A 19,408-nucleotide genomic window follows, 5' to 3' on the forward strand; every position below is an offset into this window, starting at 1 on the left:
AGAATTAGAACCCAAGTGCATTGGCCAGACCTATTTGCAAGTCACAGAAACCCATTACCAACCAACTTAAGAAAGAAAATATCTGCAGTAAAAACTGGAGCCTGGTTCTTGAATTTTTTCACCAGGAATGTCTCTACATCCCTTAGCTTTTCTAATGGCTGCATTTCAGCCCATTTACTGGCAGAGATGGCCATCAGAAGCTTCTGGCTTATATTGTGCTAGTTTAGTAATAACCCTTAGCTGAAAGAGTATTTGGTGTCCTCTCCCCAAGTCACCTGGAGAATAGCAAATGTCTTAAAATGAATGCTGACCAAACGGAAAACACTTGATTTCTTGGTTCCTAGACTAGTGCTTTTTCCACTATACCAATCTTCCTTGAGAGGGAGGCCAAAATGTTAGTTAAATTTTGGTACTTATGAATTGTTCTTTCTTTTTGTATTACAGTGTTTCCTGGCATTTGAGGAGCTTTTCCAAAACCACCCTCACCACAGTGGGAGAAAACCATTGAGCCAAGGTGGGGTGGGAGTAGTTTTGGTCTTTGGGTATGGGGTGGACTTTTACCCCTTAGGATTTTGCTAGCTAGCTGCTGCCATGACCCAGACGTGTCCAAGAGGTAGTGGTAGAAGTAGCTTATGCAACATCTTCTTTCTGTATTTTTGTGGTATAGCTTCCTGTTCAGTGTATTACCAGAGATGTATAAAGGCCAGCCTAAGCTTGAAGAGTATTGTTGAATTACAGATATTTTTATATGGCTGTTTATTTTTGACTCAATCCTTCATTTCCTAGAAGCTGTTGTCATACAAGCCCTTAATATTTGATACACTCCCATGTACACTGATGTTCTGAAATCCATTTTCCTCTGTTCCCTGAAACTAGTTTCAAACAGCATGTTACTGTTTTCTTTAAAAAAGAAACACAGCCCTGGCCGGTTTGGCTCAGCGGTTAGAGCGTCGACCTGCGGTCCTGAGAGACCCGGGTTCGGTTCCCGCTAAGGGCATGTACCTCGGTTGCAGTTTGTCCCCGGCCCTGGTCGGTCGTGCGGGTGGCAGCCACTCGATGTGTTCCTTTCACATCGATGTTTCTCTCTCTCTCTCTGTTCCTCTCTCTCCCTACCACTCTACCTGAACAAAAAAATGGGAAAATGTCTTCGGGTGAGGATTAAAAAAAATAAAAAATAAATAAAAATAAAAAAGAAACACAAAATGAAGTTTGCATCGATAATTGCTGCTTTTTGGGGGGACAGATTTCTATTTTCTTTTCTTAATTACAATCCTGTTTCTTCATACTGCAGTCTGTCCATTTTTTTTTTTTTTACTATGATTTTTGTCTCCTTTTTTCCTCATTAGCTTTACTTCCTGTATTTTTATCTGTTTTTTTTTTTTAATCTAATGTTTTTGTAAAAGTCTTCGTCTACAACTCACACGTCTGTTACTTTAATCTTAAAGAAATGTAAATATTTTACTCACATGGAAAAACAACTTCTACCAGCTAAATTTAGTTTTAAAATTAGAGTTCTTTTTTTTTTGCTTTCCACTTAATCTTTTCTCAGCCTTGTTCCCTCTTCCTCAGCTCAGAAAAATTATACTTTGACTTTAAAGGACATAAAAGATCATAGGAAATGGTTTCGACAATTAATTAGCAGCAATGGGCTCTAATAAAAGTGATCCCTAATAAGTTTGAGACACTATGAAGGCCACCTGCCTGTCCTAGGAGAGAGAACTACAGTGAATTCATAGTAAAAAGAGCTTTTTTGGGGAGGGGGGTAACTTTTTCTTGCCTGGAGATGGGAAGATTGTAAAGACTCAGTGGCCGTGAAGATTGAGGTCTCCCATATGTGAGGAAACAACAAAGTCACTGCTTGAGAATTAACTTTTGGAGGTCCTGAGATCGTGATTTTTTTTCTATTCCTGTCCTCTCTCACAATAAAGGGATCATAACAATAGTTGACTGATATCTTTTTCAAAGGGTGTTTTAGTATTGTGTTGTATTTATTTGTAAATTGACTATAATTTGTTGCTTTTCTGTTTTGTTCACTTTATTTGTGAAAAGATTTAGAAAAACTGGAGAGGTTTGAGAAAACATAAGATGTAACATTAAATGATAAATAGTGTGGCAGGAATCATAAGTATGTACCCAGAAGAAGGAAGAGTGCAACTCTAATACTAATCCAATGAAAAGCATGGTTTTTGTGAGGAAGAAGTTGGCTTTTTTTTTTTTTTTTGGTGGTATGTGCCCCTAGTGGGAACTAAACCCCAGACTCTCTGGTCCGCAGACAGACGCTCAAATGCTGAGCCAAACTGGCCAGGGCAGAAGTTGGCTTCTTATATGTGTCTTTATATAAGATCAAACATGAAGTAGAAGTTAAAGATAAGAGTTTGGTTGGACAGAAATAAGGGCATTATATTTATTGAAGTGAAGAAAAACACTGTTTGGGTTCCTAAGGGAGGCTTCAGAGTTTGCCATTTCTGAAGCACTTCAAGGACAGTTGAAATTACTAACTTTTATGGTTTTTAACTTAAAGTAGGTAAGAACCCCAATTGAAGGCCGAGAAGAGGACATGATCAAGTTTAGCTGAGGGACCAGTGAGAATAAAATTGAGATAGAATGAGGAATTAAGGGAATAATGTAAATACTAACATGAGATCCAAGAGTGAAGAAAGGATTGGTGCCAGTGAGTGCATATTAAGGCAAAGGTGGATTACGAGTGTGAGACAGTCCATTAGAGTCTTGTGGTTCTCAACCTTCCTAATGCCGCAACCCTTTAATACAGTTCCTCATGTTGTATGTGGGCGTATCTGCCTGGAGACAGACAGAGGAGCGGTGTCTTGGTTCCTAAGACCATCGGAAATATGGGTTTTCCAGTGGTCTTAGGTGACCTCTGTGAAAGGGTCGTTGGACACCCAAAGGGGCCGCGACCCACAGGTTGAGAATCTCTGCATTAGACAAACCAAGGTTAGAAAGCCCAGAGTAAGCTAAGCATTCAGAGAGGGTTTGAAAGATTGAGTTCCATAGAGATGAGGGTCTAATTCAGAGAGAACACTGCAGAAACAGAAAGAAGTGCTAACCTAGAGTCCTGACAATACACACTGTTAGGCAAAGAAGTTTAGTTAGAGCTGCCTTTTATTCCCACATGCTGTATGCTTTGTTTTCTTCCTAACAGTGGGAGATAACATTTTGTGATTGGCCACTTTTTTCTTTTCCTGATCTAAACTACCTTTAAAAAATAATATTTTACTCCAAAATTAATTTTTAAAACATACATATGGTAAAATTCACTCTTTGGTGTATAATTCTAGTAATTTTTACAAATCCATACGATATAACCAACACTATGATCAGGATATAGGACAGTATTGTCCCTTGGTAATCAGCCCCTTTCCCTGCCCCCAGGCCCTGGCAACTAGTACTGGTATGTTTTTTGTCCCTATAATTTTGCCTTTTTCAAAAATTCATATAAGTGGGACTCATACGGTAGGTGGCCTTTTGAGTCTGGCTTCTTTTACTTAGCATAATGCATTTGAGATCCATCCATGTTGTGAGTATAAGCAGTTCCATTTTATTTTATATATTCCATTATATGGATTTACCACAACAATAACCATTTAAAGAATACCTGGGTTGTTGAAGTCAAAAGTTCATTTGACCAACACATCCTTTTCTTTTAAGCGTAGACTGAGTAATTAATTTGACATATACTGAGTTACAAGACAGTGCTGAATTAGCCGAAACTAATAACATAATGGTCATACTAAATTGTTTTGTGAGTTATGTTAAATATAGGTGAGCTCTTGGAAATCAGTTATGATATCATAAAACATTTTTTATCTCCAGCTTAAAAAGTAATTTCTGAAAGGATTCAGTTAAGGCAGTGATGATTTAAAAACAAGATAGGCCAACTGTTAATCACTTATTAGAGCATACTGTTTTTAACATTTAAAGGAAACATTTACTATACTATAATCAATATGCTGATTATATAGTTTTAATCGATTAAGAATAAATTCCTTATCCCTCTGGCCATACTTAGTTTCATTTGATAATCAATATATTTAGAAGTAATAAAAACCAGTAATGTTCTGGGGACCTTGAGCTAGCATTGGAATAGTTTTTGTCCATACAGTTAGCCAGCTAGCCAGCCAGCTATTTGACTATTCATAGACTATTTTTGTGGTCTCAGTAGAGCTATGACTATTTAACTTTCTGTCCCAACCAGAAACTTCTGGGAATAAAAAATGGTGTTATTCTTAATTAAGCTTAGGCAACAGGTATAAACCAAGACTGAAACTGGAAAGTATGTTTACTCTATCTGTGGTGCATGCAAATGCTGTGTCTTGGACCTATGGGCATTTACCAGGAACAGCATCCTAAGATGTTGGAGGGTAAAACAAAACAAAACACACACACACAAAACTTTAAAACTGGATTGCCAAATCTAAACTGGGGAAGTAAAAAAACATTGAGACATGGCCTGAAACCAAAGGAATCGGGACAAAAGGGATCCAGCACTATGTCTGAGGCTTCTGAAATGGTATGTATTGAGAGCTAAGGAAGAGCAGAGAATAGTCTGATGATTCACTTTACCAGTGAACGCACATACTTGGCAGTAGGGTTAGTTAAAATATAAAATGTATGGATTTAGCCATTTGGAATGGTAAGCTACTTATGATAGGGACTGCTTTCCTTAGGAATATGAAGTTAATATTAGCTTCTTGGGTTTACTTATATTTAATCAGATAATGACATTTTTACTAGGCAATTTTTAATCTGGGGGCTGTTAAAAATCACAGTGTGTGATAGAGCAGAATATTTTGTGTTCACAAAATTTCTATCAAATAAATTATTTGAATAATTAAAATACTTTATTTGAAATAATAAATATTTTGTAATAATGAAAACAAAGGCATTTAAGACCATTGGTGGTTTTTGACACACCTGTAATTTTGATGCATTTTCTGTGTTTTGATTACCTTAATTTTCTTGAAGCTTTTGAATTATCTATATTATGTAATCACTTCTATTTAAGAATGCTGTCTAGTTTTCAGTTGGGTGCCACCCTTTTTCTTCTCTAGAACTAATCTTTGTTTTAGAATATCTTTAAGTTGGCAGTTGATTTGTTTTGGAATATGTGTTCAAAGCTGTACTATTCTAGTTGTGATTTTTCTTTGTGATTTTACAGACTTAAGACATTGTAGTTGTTTTCCTCAGGAGGACATTAGCTGGCTGTACCAGAATTGTTGATATGAATTAATAATAATATCTACAGTTGTATATAGCTTTATAGATTAGTTATTTTACATGCATTGTCTCGATCCTTCAAACAAATATATAGTTGGGCCCCAGTTTTAGATAGTGATCTTTATTTAAGTCCATAGTCAATTGTTTCCATAGTAGATTAATTCATATAAACCCCACATTATTGAACTTTTCACCTTAGTGGGAATCATTTGGTATATGATTTATTTATATCTGGCTTGTTTCACTCAGTATAATGTCTGTGATGCTATTATTACATATGTCAGTTATTTGTTTCTTGTTATTGCTAAGTAGTATTCCATTGTATGAATATACTACAATTTTTTTATTCATGTGTTTGTTGGTAGACATTTGGATTATTTTTGGTTTGGGGCTATTATGAACAAGCTACCGGGAAATTCTTGTACAAGTTTTCTATGGACATGTGCTTTCATTTCTCTTCAATAATATAATAATTGCTTTGTCAAGGATAGACAGAAGATTAAAAGGAACTGCCAAACCTTTTTCCAATGTGGCTGTGCATTTTACATTCCCAGTAGCAGTGCATGAGAGTTTCATTTGTTCCACATTCTCACCAACAGTTGGTATTACCTGTCTTTTTCATTTCAGGCATTTTAGTGGGTATGAAGTAGTTATTTTGTTATGGTTTTATTTTGAATTTTCCTGATGACCATTGATGTTGGGCATTTTTCTTATGCTTACTGGTCATTTGTATATCGTCTCTTCTGAAGGTTCTTTAAAGTCTTTGCTTTTCTTTTTCTTTTTCCTTTTTACTGAGTTGTAAGGTTTTTAAAAATTAATTATTTTTCTATAAAGACAGTGCTTAGTCTGGGCCAGCCACTGAGATTTTAAATATGTTTTTATTGATTTTTTTTTTTTTAGAGAGGAAGGGAGAGAGAGATAGAAACATCGATGTGAGAGAGAGACATCAGTCGGCTGCCTCCTGCGTGCCCCCAACTACCCAGGTATGTACCCTGACCAGAAATCCAATTGGTACCTCTCAGTCCATGGGACGACGCTCAATCCACTAAGCCACACCGGCTGGGCCTGAGTTCTAAGGTTTTTAAAATAATATTCCGGATATGTCTTTTTTTGAATTTATATTGTGTAAATATTTTTCAGACTTCTTTGTTTTCATAATAGTATCTTAAAAAGAGTAGACCTTTTGAAGTTTAATTATTGATGAGTGATTTTTGTGTCCTGTCTGGGAAATCAACCAAAGTCAAAGATTTTTCTCCTCTGTTCTCTTCTCTAGGTTTTTATGATTTTATTTTACATTTAGATTGGTGATCCATTTCAAATTAATGTTAATGGATAGTGTTTAATCTTTCTGTTGAATTGTTCTTTTACCTTTATAGAATGTTCTTAATTTCTTAAGATACTCTTTGTTTTGAAGCTTTCTTTGGTGTTAATATAGCCACCACAGCTTTCTTATGCAACTTCATGATACTTTTTTTTCTAGTATTTTGCTTTTAGTTTATAAAAGTCTTTGTATTTAAAGTGTGTCTCTTATAAACAACAGATAGCCATTGGCTCATGTTTTTTAAATTCAGTCTAACAATCTTTGCAATCTAATTGGAGTTCTTAGGCTATATTTAATTTGATAATTGGTATATCTCTAATTTTCTTTTGTTTCTTGTGTTGCTTCATTTCTGCAACCTTTGGGGTTAATCAAATAGTATATAGTTTTCTATTTTATTTCATCTAGTGACTTCTTGCTATGCTCCTTTTATTAATTTTTTAGTAGTCATTCTATAGCTTAACAATATGTACTACTAACTTATTAAAGTCTATTTAGAGGTAATATTATACCACCTTTCACTTCACAACCACATACTTCCTTCCACTTACTACTTATTTCTTCCATCCATTTCCATGCACTGACCTTACAACAGTATAATTCCACTTATCTACCCATCCCTTTCTTTGTGCTATTGTCATATCTGTACTACTTACACCATAAATCCCACTTTAGGATTTATTTGCTTTAAACAGTAGTGTTTTAAGGAAATTTTGTTGAAGAAAATATTTTCCTAATTATTTACCTTTCTGATGTTTTTTTCTGTAAATCCAGGTTTCAGTCTGATATCTTGTAGACTTTAATTTATCTGGAAAGGTCTTTACTTCATCCTCACAATACATTTTTTTGGATGAGGAATCTTGAGTTTGCAGGGTTTCCTCCACTTCTCAGAACTTTGAAGATTTTCCTTGGCCTCCACTATTTCTGGTGAAAAGTCACCTGTCATATTTTTATTTCCCTCTATATAATGTTCCCTCCCCAGATCCCGTCCCTTCTTTGGCAACTATCAAGAATTTTCTCTTTATCTTTAGATTTAAGCAGTTTGACTATGCTATGATATGCCTCAGTGTAGTTTTCTTGTATATTTTCTGTTTGGGTCTTCTTTTAGGATCAATAAGAGGAGGTTTTCATCCAAACTTGGAATATTTTTAGTCATCGATTTATTTATTTATTTATTATTTTTCAATCCTCACTCGAGAACATTTTTGCATGTTTCTTCAGATAGAGCAGGAGGGAGAGAAGGAAGAAGAGAGAGAGAGAGAAACGTCAATGTGAGAGAGACACATCGAGTGGTTGCCACCCACACAACCTCAAACGGGTCCCGGGACAAACTGCAACCGAGGTACGTGCCCTTATCGGGAACTGAACCTGGGACTCTCCAGTCCATAGGCAGATGCTCTAACCTCTGAGCCAAACCGGCCAGGGCTAGTCATTGTTAGTTTTAAAAATTAGGGTCCCATTTTGTCCTCTTTCCTTTTAGTACCCAATTAAAATATGATAGACTCCGACATTGTTTTGTAGATCATTGAGGCTTTCTTTATTCATTTTCCCTTTTTTCTTTTTTTCCTTAAATTGGATGTTTTTACTGATCTATCTTCAAGGTCTCTGGCTCTTTGTCCTATCTGGTGAACTTTTATTTCAATCATTGGACTTTTTAAATTCTGGAGTTTCCATTTCATCTTTTTTTGTGTGTGTTCAGAGATAATTGGTTAAATGTGTTCAACCAATTGCTTTGATGCTGGAACATTAGGGCTTCTGTGTTGTCCCCAGATAGTTCCTGGACATAAGATATGCAACAGTAAGCCACTGCTTCACTGTGGGTTTTTATAATAAGAAGGTACTGTCCTGATCTATATAGGGTTTAGGAACCCCATGAAGCGAATTGTCTTTCATCTAATTCCTTACATTATTGCTGATGTTTTGAGATCCTGAGTTTTTATGTGAAAACAAAGTAATTAGAAAAAATGAGATTTTTAAAATTAAAATTATTTTATGATAAATAACTTGGATTACTTTGTCCCCTCCAACTGGTCTCCTTTCTCTAATCTCTGCTTCCCTTTGCTCCATTTTCTACATTGTTGTCTGATACACAAGTAAAAACTGCATTTTCAACTCCAGCCCTAAACTTCGTGCCCCTAAACTTTATATTCAAGCTATATTGTACTGTTTGTCTTGCATTTCTTTACCTTACCCAAGGATATTTTTTCATTGATTTTTAGACAGATTGGAAGGGTGGTGGGAAGGGGCAGGGGCAGACATCGACATCTATGTGGGAGAGACACATAGACTGGTTGCTTCCCACACCACCCTGACCAGGTCCAGGGATGGAACCTGCAACCTAGGTAGGTGCCCTTGACTGGGAATCGAACCTGCGACCCTTCGGTCCACAGGCTGATGTTCTAACTGGTGAGCCAAACTGGCCAGGGTTATGTTGCCTTTATGATGCAGTTTTTGTTTTTTATTCTCACCTGAGGACATTTTTCCATTTTTTGTTCAGATAGAGTGGGAGGGAGAGAGAGGAAGAGAGAGAGTGAAACATTGACATGAAAGGGACACATCAAGTGGCTGCCACCTGCACGACCAACCAGGGCCGGGGACAAACTGCAACTGAGGTACGTGCCCTTAGCAGGAACTGTACCCAGGTCTCTCTGGACCGCAGGCTGACGCTCTAATCTCTGAGCCAAACCGGCCAGGGCTATGATGCAGTTTTATGTCTTCATATTTTTGCCCATACTCTTCATTGTGTCTAACAGAGTCTAACTTTCCATCTTACTCATCCTTTAATGCCTAGCTCAAAGGTCAGCATTAATCTGAAAGGAGATAGCCTTCCTTTTTTTTCTCCTCTTATCCTTTTCTTTCTCTCTATTTTTACCTCTCTTCTTTTTATTACCATAGTTCTTTGAACATACCACCGTTAATGCCCCTGAATGATTTACTATCTGTATTTCGATCTATTTCACTCAATCCTGAGTTTTTTGGGTTTTTGACTTTTTTTTTTTGTTTTGTTTTGTTTTTTAATCCTCAACCGAGGACATTTTTCCATTTTTTGTACAGATAGAGTGGGAGGGAGAGAGAGGAAGGGAGAGAGAGCGAGAAACATCGGCGTGAAGGGACACATCGAGTGGCTGCCACCCCCACGACCAACCAGGGCCGGGGACAAACTGCAACCGAAGTACGTGCCCTTAGCGGGAACCGAACCCGGGTCTCTCCGGACCGCAGGCTGACGCTCTAACCGCTGAGCCAAACTGGCCAGGGCTGACTTTTTTTTTAATAGTATCTAAGACACACAGTAGATGATTCATGTTTATCACAAAAATGATATTTCCTAGTTAACTAAGTAGTTGTTCAGTTCTTAAAGAAACATTTCTAATTGTACATTAATTCTCACACTGTTTTAAATTTTGTACATTAATTCTCACACTATTTTAAATTAAAGCTGGTCTTAGGTGTACTAGAAATTGTCACTTTGCTTCTTTTTACTCATACCTTTTCTTTTGATTTTTAAGGCAGGGATCAAGAATTTATTTTACTTCTTAATATTAACTCACTTTAAATCTGAGAGAATCTTTGGAATTCTTATTCTTCAATTAGGTGAATTGCTTAAATTTCTGTGACATTAATGACTATTTAGAACTTTGATTCAAGACTGATATGGTCCAAAATTAAGCCAGGAAACAACTAGGAATCAAGAGGCTTGAGTTCTTTCTGGACATTACCGCTGATTTTGCTTTGTGACAAGTGACTTTTGACTGTGTTGGGCCTATCACTGCATTAGGGTAGAGCTCCTGGATTCCTTTTTTTCTTAATGAAGACAGTATTTTTATTGAGATATAATTCACATACTGTAACATTTAATAATTCAGTGGTTTTTATTATATTTTCAGAGTTGTGTAGTCATAACTACAGTATCTAATTCCAGGACATTTCATTTTATTACCTCAGAAAGAACTCTGTGCTTAACAGTCACCCTCCACCCCTCAAGCTTCTGGCAACTACTAATTGACTTTCCATCTCTATGGATTTGCTTATTTTGGACATTTTATATTCATTGAACCATATGATATATGGCCTTTTGTGTCTGGCTTCTTTCATTTAGTTTAAGGTTTTCAGAGTCATCTGTGTTGTAGCATGTAGCAGTATGACTGGATGATATTCCATTGTATGAATATATCACAACTATATCTGTTCATGAGTTGATGGCCATTTGGGTTGCTTTCACTTTTGGCTATTATGAAAAATGCTACTTATTATCATTTGTGTACAAGTTTTGTGTGAACATAAATTTTTTTATTTCTCTTAGATATGTTTTCATTTCTCTGAGTGGAATTGCTGGGTCATATGTTTAGTATTTTGAGTAACTGCAGACTGTTTTCCAAAGTGGCAGCACCATTTTACATTCTCATAATTGCGAGGCTTCCAGTTTTTCACATTCTTGCCAACACTTTTTAGTCTTTTTGATTATAGCCATCCTAGTGGATGGGAAGTGTTATCTTATTGTATTATGATTTTGATTTGCATTGCCCTGATGTACTTATTGGCCATTCATGGATCTCCTATGGAGAAATGTCTATTCAGATCCTTTGTGTATTTTTTAACCAGGTTGTCTTTTTATTAATGAGTTTTATACCAGTTCCTTAATCATATATATGACTTGCAAATTTTTCTTTAATTGTATGAGTTTTCACTTTTTTGACAGTGTCTGTTGACAAAATGAAAGTTTTAAGAGTTGATGAATTTATCAGTTTTCTTTTGATTGCTTGTGTTTTTGGTGTCATATTTAAGAAACCATTGCCTAATCCAAGTTCACTAAGATTTATACTTATTTTTCTTCGTCTAAGAGTTTTAGTCCTTACAGTTAGGGCTTTGATCCCTTTTCAGTTAATTTTGATGTTTATATGTAGTACGAGGGGGCCCAGTTTCATTCTTTTGCATGTGGTTATTCAGTTTTCCCAGCACCATTTCCTGAAAAGACTATTCTTTCCTCGTTTGTATTATCTTGGTAACCTGTAGAAAATCAGTTAACCCCAAATATACAGTTTTATTTTTATACTCTTAATTCAAATTACTATTACTTTGTAGTAAGTTTTAAAATCAGGAACTGTGAATCTTCTAAGTTTGTTCTTTTTAAAGATTGTTTTGACTATTCTAGGTCAAATACATGTGTATTTTAGAATCAGTTTGTCAGTTCCTACAAATAAGCTGACTGGGATTTTGATAGGAAGTGTCATTGGATCTATAGATTAATTTGGGGCATACTGCTAGCTTAAATCTTCTAAGCCAGGAACCAAGGTTGTCTTTCCATCCTTTATTCCTTTTAACATAAGGAATAAAATATGGTGTTTATATAAAAAGACATAGAGCTATAGTATCTGTAGGCCCATGTAGCTCAGGATGTTCTGAATATTTTAAATTATTTTAATAATTTCACTGTGTCTTCAAATAAGAAATTCATTAGAATTAAGTTTAGCAAACATTTATTGTTATAACTTTATATAGTAGGTACTAAGCTTGGCTGTGGAGATGGAAGGATGAATAAGATATCACTGCCATTAAAACTTCTGGTCTAGTAAGGACATCTATATATAAATAAATTTCATATGATATACTAGATTCAGAGATCATGATTTCTTGAAAGTTGTTGGCCCACTCTTCATTTTGTAAAGCTTCTACATAAAAAAATGATTATAAATTGTGTATTAACACAACTGCTTTCACTGTTGCCTAGATGTGATAGCTTGTAGAGAAGTTAAAAAATAAGTGCTGTGCCCTGACTGGTTTGGCTCAGCAGTTAAGAGTGTCGGCCCGCAGACCAAAGGGGTGCGGGTTTTATTCCTGGTCAAGGGCACATACCCGGGTTGCAAATTTGATCCCCAGCCCAGTCAGAGTCATGTGGGAGGCAACCAAATGTATCCCTCTCACATCAATGTTTCTCTCTCTCTCCCTCCATTCCACTCTATCTAAAAATCAATAGAAAAATATCCTTAAGTGAGGATTAACCAAATACATAAATAAATAAATGCTGGCTCTTAAGATTTGAATTTTGGATTGTTTGGTATCAGTAATACATTTTTATCGAAATTACAGGATTTATGAATTAATTACAAAAAACTTAGACTCAGCATGCCACCTAAAGTATTGAAGAAAATAAATAATATTTATCTAAAGAAGAAAAAGAATTTTTTTTTTATCCTCACTGAGGACTTTTTTTTTTTTTGATATTTTGTTCAGATAGAGTGGGGGGGGGGAGAGAGAAACATCAATGTGAAGGGGACACATCGAGTGGCTGCCACCCACACACCAACCAGGGCCGGGGACAAACTGCAACCGAGGTACGTGCCCTTAGCGGGAACCGAACCCGGGTGTCTCGGGACCGCAGGCCGACGCTCTAACCGCTGAGCCAAACTGGCCAGGGCAAGAAAAAAAATTTTTTTTTTAATTTTCTCTCTCTTTTTTTAATCTAGTCAGATAAATAGTTTTCTTACTGTCTTACTCTCTTTCATACGTCTGTGACTTTAGCAACAGAATCTTAATACTTGTTTATGTCATGGCTTCATTTGACAGTTCTGTTGATGCCTGTGAACCCCTTCTAAGAATAATAATATTTTTAAAGGCATAAACCAGAATATATAGGTTAAAAAGTTAAGCAGTTACATTAAAATAGATATAAAAATACTATAACAAGTTTGTGATACAGTAATTTATGCTTCCTTGGTAACATTAAATCATAAAATTGAACAAAATTTAATATAACATATTAAATAACATAAGTAGAAATAAGTAATAAGTGACATTTTGAAACAAAAACTATTAATGTGATAGGAAAGAAAGTGGTTTTTAGGTAATGCTAAACTGTGGTTTGCTCTTACATTCATAATGGAAGGAAATGCTGAATTTCATCATTTTCTTCTTACCAGAGTTTATGGAGCCCCTGAATCCTGTCCACAGACACCCTGGGAGTCCATGAATGCCATATTAAAAATGCTTATTGAGTACAAACTATTTTCCTCTGCCTAAAAATCCTTTTTCTTCTACCACATCTGGCATGATCATCCTCGAAGATTCAGCTTACTTGTCTTAGCACTTTATGGTGATAACTTGCTTGCCTCTTAGGTGCTAGTCACTATTCTAGGCATTTGGAATGCATCAGCAAACAGAACAGAAAAAAAATTGTGCCTTCAGGAAATTACAGTCAAATGGGAGAATGATAAATAGAATAGGATAAAGTGGATTGAGGTGTAGATTGCAATTTTCAAAAGATAAGGTAAATTTATTGAGAAAATGAATTTTGAGCAAAGACATGAAGGTGGTGAGACTTAACCACGCAGATATCTTTTCTGTCTCTCTCACCACACTTCAGACTGAGGCTTCCTTTTTATTTCTGTTCCTAGTGCTAGCATTGTGACTAGCATATACATGCTCAACCCTTGATGAATTGTCCCTTAAGAGAAGGTTTGTTACCTTTCTGGTATCTGCGCAAAGTTTGAGAAGTTTAGCCAGTTTGGATGATTCAGCATGTCATTTTTTCAGTTGTTGGGTTAGATAATTAGGTTATGTTCTGCTATAGCTTGTTTTTGCATTTTATTTTAATAATAAGTTTTATTTAAAATATTTTAGCTGCCTGGCCTTGTGTAGCTCAGTGGTTGAGTGTTGACCCATGCAGTAAGAGGTCACCAGTTCGATTCCTGGTCAGGGTGCATGCCCAGGTTGTGGGCCAAATCCCAGGGGGGGAGGGGGACATGCAAGAGGTGGCCAGTTGATGTTCTCTCGCAATGATGTTTCTCTCCTCTCTCCCTCTCCCTTCCTTTCTCAAATCAATAAAGAAAAAATTTATTTTAGCTATTGTTATTTAATTTTTATTTGCCTTGTGCAGAGTAGAAATCCAACAAATGTTAAGTGAAAGCATACATCTTTAGAGTTACCCAAATTATTTATCTTTTATAGACACAACTCTTCAATAATTAAATAAAAGCTGTGCTAGATTTAAATTTTTCAGCCCTTAAAATTTCAGATTTGCCAAAGATTTGTGTTTGCACTTTGATAGATATTGTAGGAGGTGAGAAAGAATAAGATTATTACAAAACAGTATGTGATCAAATTTTGGAGGAAGGAAAACTTATAAAAATGATTATTTTATGACACTAACCACTGAGCAAAACCAGCCAGGGCAAAAATCATCACTTTTTTTCTAGAAAATTATATGAACAATATTTTTCATCTTTTATGTTTGTGTACCAAAAGTCACTTGATAAAATTCATAAGTGGACAAATCTTGAAGTCTTGTGTGTATATACATGTGCTTGCAAGGAAATAGATGCTATAGAAATGAAAAAGTTAATTAAATTAATCGTTCTATTTGGTGTTTATGAACCAGATATAAAAATGCTTTTTGCAATTATGTAGCAGTGATGGCCATACTTCAAGAAAATAGACTCCAAAAATTTCAAAAGTATTGCATTTTGAAAATGGAAGTACAAGAACCAGGAGTATTAAAATGCTAGAATCTATTAGATATATACTTGAAATCTGGAATCAGTATTGCCTTTTGATAGTAATATGTAAGAAAAGAACCAGAAGTAGTAATAAAGTAGAACATTTTGGAAATTGGAAACCCAGGATCAGTCATTTGTTTTAGTTTCATGCATGACAGTTGATAAGAAATTAGTTGCATTAAAAAATTGTTGACCATTTTGGTATATGTACCTTCAAAATCAGAAAAATTTGAATATACTAAATATATGTATTATATCTAAGATATAGCAAATTTAGGTTTGCTATCATTTTTGTGAATAGTGGTTTTTAAACTATTGTCAGTTGAGTTTTGGTATTTCTCTTTATGCTTTATTTTCAACTTTTTTGAAAACCAAGTATAAAACTTATCCCTACTTTATTTTAAAATTGCCAGCTGAATCTACTCCAGATCATTGTTTTCATTTTTAGTGCTTAATTTCTGTAGTGCTTAATTACATTGTTCTTGGCAAGTTTGCATCCAACTGGTAGACTCATCAGCTGACATGCAGTGACTACTTTGAAAAGATAACATGGAAGAATGCCTCAGTAGTGGCTGGGTGCTAAAGTTCAAGTACCTGAATAGACTAGGATCTGGGAAGGCTGGGCATCATACTCTGATACTCTTGGCACAATTTGTTCAACAATTTTTTCCTTTCCATTTCAACAAATATTTATTGATTACTTACTTGGTATGTGTCTGACATTGTGCCTGTCACAATGAACATAGAAATGAGTTTCTATCCTTAAGGTAAGGAAGTCATAGCCTAGAAGAGATACAGATATCTATAAATAAAGTTAAGTGAAATCCGTGGTCTAAAATAAATGTATAAGAACCAGAGAGATCTTGCAGGAGAGAGTGATGGATTCCTTTAGATAACATCTGAGCTAAATTTTGAAGGTAGAATGACTTTGTCAGGGTGGATATTATAGGCCATGAGATTAGCGTGTAGGGCAGGCACAGATGCATAAAAGAGCATGGTATATTCAAGGAATAATAATAAGCAGATAAATCACATTAGGCACAAAGTGTGAGGATTGGTAGATGAGAGTTGTATTTTCCCTCATTGACAAATATTGCCTGAAAGAGTAGCCTAGGAAGATTAATGAAATAATATAGGCAAAGAATAAACTTTAATACTGTCACTGAGATTTTTGTAAAACCAGGGCATGCACTGTATTTCTGTTTCTGAAATGCCTGTCTCCCTCACCACCTTCTTTCATTCCTTACTCTCTCCTTCCCTTTTTAGTGTGTGTGTGTGTGTGTGTGTGTGTGTGTGTGTGTGTGTGTAGACAGGATAACTGAGGAAGAAAGAAACTAAGACCTTGATTCAGGTCCTGGCTCTCATGTCCTTGGACGAGCAAACCACTTTTATCTCTCTGAGCTTTGGTTTTCTCATCTGTATATGTGTAATCTTTATGATCTATGCTTTTCAAATTATATTTTTAAGGGAGTCACAATTTCTGAGTGCCTAGAACATAGTAGGTGCTCATATTTACTTTTGAGTGAGTGATTTGAGAACTTGTATCAAAAAGTAAGGCTAGATGGTTACAATAAATTGTGACAGAATAAGCAATAAGATTTATGTACAGACCATTGCTTCCCAGGATGCACTTATTTCATAAAATGTGTTTAAGCAGTTTGTCTTTATAAATTGTTTTACTTACCATTTAGATAGATTTATGAGGTCCCAAGGTGTAGAAACTATAGTATCTTTTTTTTATATATATATATTTTGTTCAGATAGAGTGGGAGGGGGAGAGAGAGAGAGAGAGAAACATCGATGTGAAAGGGACACATTGAGTGGTTGCCACCCACTCAACCGAACCAGGGCCAGGGACACACTGCAACCGAGGCACGTGCCCTTAGCGGGAACCGAACCCCAGTCTCTCCAGACTGCAGGCCAATGCTCTAACCGCTGAGCAAACTGGCCAGGGCGAAACTACAGTATCTTTATACATAAAATTCTTTTAGATTTGAATGTCATATGCTGTTGTAATTATCATATGTGTTCAATTAAGAATTAGCATATATTTTTAAATGTGTTCAGTTGATCATTTCTCTTTTCAATTTTGCTGTGGCAGAAGTTCTTGGATTTGGCTTCTTCAGATTGTGATTTTTTTTTTCCTCATTAATACTTTAGTTATAAATGGACTCTTTTCCATAAATTTGACTTTTCTCAGTTCAAAATTAGTTGCTCCTCTCATGCTACTTTTGTTGTATCTGCAAAATGTTTGCTTTTGGAGCATAGGATTGTAACAATTCATTTTAATGTTATAGAGTTGCTGTGACGTACTGTTGATATAATTTCTTTCTTTACTTTTAGGGGTCCTATTGGGCAATAGACACCAATCCGAAGGAAGATGCGCTGCCTACTCGGCCAAAGAAGAGAGCACGATCTGTAGAACGGGTAAACGCCCTTTTTTAGTTTGTGACAGCATTATTATGTGAGAAATACAGATTTTAAGAGTTAATTTTCAATACAGCAAGTATAACCAAATGAAGGTAATATTTTACCTGTATAATTTTTCTATTTTTTCATAGCACTTTCAGAGTCATTATTTTATTTGATCTTTACAACTCTTTGAGTGAGGTGGATAGTTTAGGAATTAAGTAAAAGATATTTTTTGTAATTAGGGCACAGCTGTTAAATAGTCTGAGATTTGAATCCAGGTGTCTTGAGTATTAATTTTGGACTGTTTCCTCCGGCATCTGCAACATTGAGGACTGGTTTTAGTTAACAAAACTATGCCTTTTCACCTCATACAATCTAATACATTGTATTTTTTTGATTGTCTTCAAAATGCTTTTTCCTTCTTCCCACAATGTAATAATTATTTTATACACAAAATCTCTTAAATGCGTGTGTTATTTGTAAAATAATTCTTTTTTTTTTTTTTATCCTCACCCGAGGATATTTTCCTTTTTTTTTTGTACAGATAGAGTGGGAGGGAGAGAGAGAGGAAGGGAGAGAGAGAGAGAAACATTGATGTGAAGGGACACATCGAGTGGCTGCCACCCGCACGACCAACCAGGGCCGGGGACAAACTGCAACCGAAGTACGTGCCCTTAGCGGGAACCGAACCCGGGTCTCTCCGGACCGCAGGCCGACGCTCTAACCGCTGAGCCAAACCGGCCAGGGCTGTAAAATAATTCTTATAAATTAATGGTTAAACATTATTTTGCAAGAATGAAGGAGAAAAAGGAGCTCTAATTGGTATCCTAAGTTGTTTATTGTAACATAATTTTAGTAAACACTTCAGTTGTCACCAGACATCAACTTTACCTTTCACCTTTCTCACTATACATTTCCAGCATCTCAGCAAACACACACACACACACACACACACACACACACTCACTCACTCACTCACTCTACCCTACTGTTCTTCAAGACCCATTTCAAATGTTAACTACATTGTGAAGTTTTTCCTCATTTATTTATTTGCATTCTTGTAGAATTCTTACTATATTTTTTTATAGGATTTCTCACACTTTGTAGAAATTGTTTCTGTATTTGTCTCCTTTGCTGGGTTGTGATCCTCTAACAACAGAGAAAATATGTATCTCCAGTGTTAGTGATTTTAGGTATCAGTAAATGTAGAATAAATCAGGTCAGAGAGAATAAGATAAGATGAAGGAAACAGTAAACATTTGGTCAAATAAATTTATTCTAGACCCATTGTAATAAAAGACAGTTAATAGGAGGAAACAAATTTAATTAGGTGTGTACATATGGGAGCACCACAAAAATGTGAGACTTACAGAAAGCCAGGCAGTTGATACTAAGGAGAGGGATAGGGGTCTGGGGTTCCAAAAGGGAGGAAGACAATTCACAGGAAGGCAAGAAGAGCAAATGTTCGGTAAACAAATGTTTTTGCTCTGCCATACAGATCATTCTCTCAGATATAAAGTTGTCTCTGATTATAATTATCTTACTGGTACAGGCCACCTTTCTAATTTCCTTTATAGACAGTTATGAGGAGGTAAAAAGCTTTTTCTGACTCTGCTGGGTCTTTACTGCCTTCAGCTCAAAATAATACATAAACCAATTTGGCACATTCTACAGTGACTTGTTCTGAACCTCCTCAATGCTGAGTAGATGGAGTTGCAGTAGTCTAATTTGTGAAATGGTAATGGCTTGGGCTAGGGATGTATACATAAATGAGAAAGTTCTGTAGAAAATTAGCATGGTATCAGGTTTCTAAATATACACCTGTAATTGTAATACTGCCATTTTACCAGTTTAATTTGACAGATATTTGTTCTTGTAGATATTGTGTCAGGCATTATGCTTGGATGTTGTTGGGTATACTAAAAAAATGAGACATGATCAAAGACACAGTTCT

General features: G+C 35.7%; 1 protein-coding gene across 5 annotated transcripts in view; it reads left to right on the forward strand.

Moving 5' to 3' along the window:
* FOXJ3 (forkhead box J3) overlaps window positions 1-19,408 on the forward strand; it is a 127,579-nt gene that overhangs the window by 66,649 nt on the left and 41,522 nt on the right. For all 5 annotated transcript variants that reach the window (XM_036255774.1, XM_036255771.1, XM_036255773.1 and 2 more), the window contains one exon: window positions 17,386-17,469. In XM_036255774.1, the coding sequence (XP_036111667.1) occupies window positions 17,386-17,469 (84 nt within the window). The remainder of the gene's footprint in view (window positions 1-17,385; window positions 17,470-19,408) is intronic.

The sequence above is a fragment of the Molossus molossus genome, unplaced genomic scaffold, assembly GCF_014108415.1.
Source record: "Molossus molossus isolate mMolMol1 unplaced genomic scaffold, mMolMol1.p scaffold_m16_p_12, whole genome shotgun sequence".
In the NCBI taxonomy this organism is placed as follows: Eukaryota; Metazoa; Chordata; class Mammalia; order Chiroptera; family Molossidae; genus Molossus; species Molossus molossus.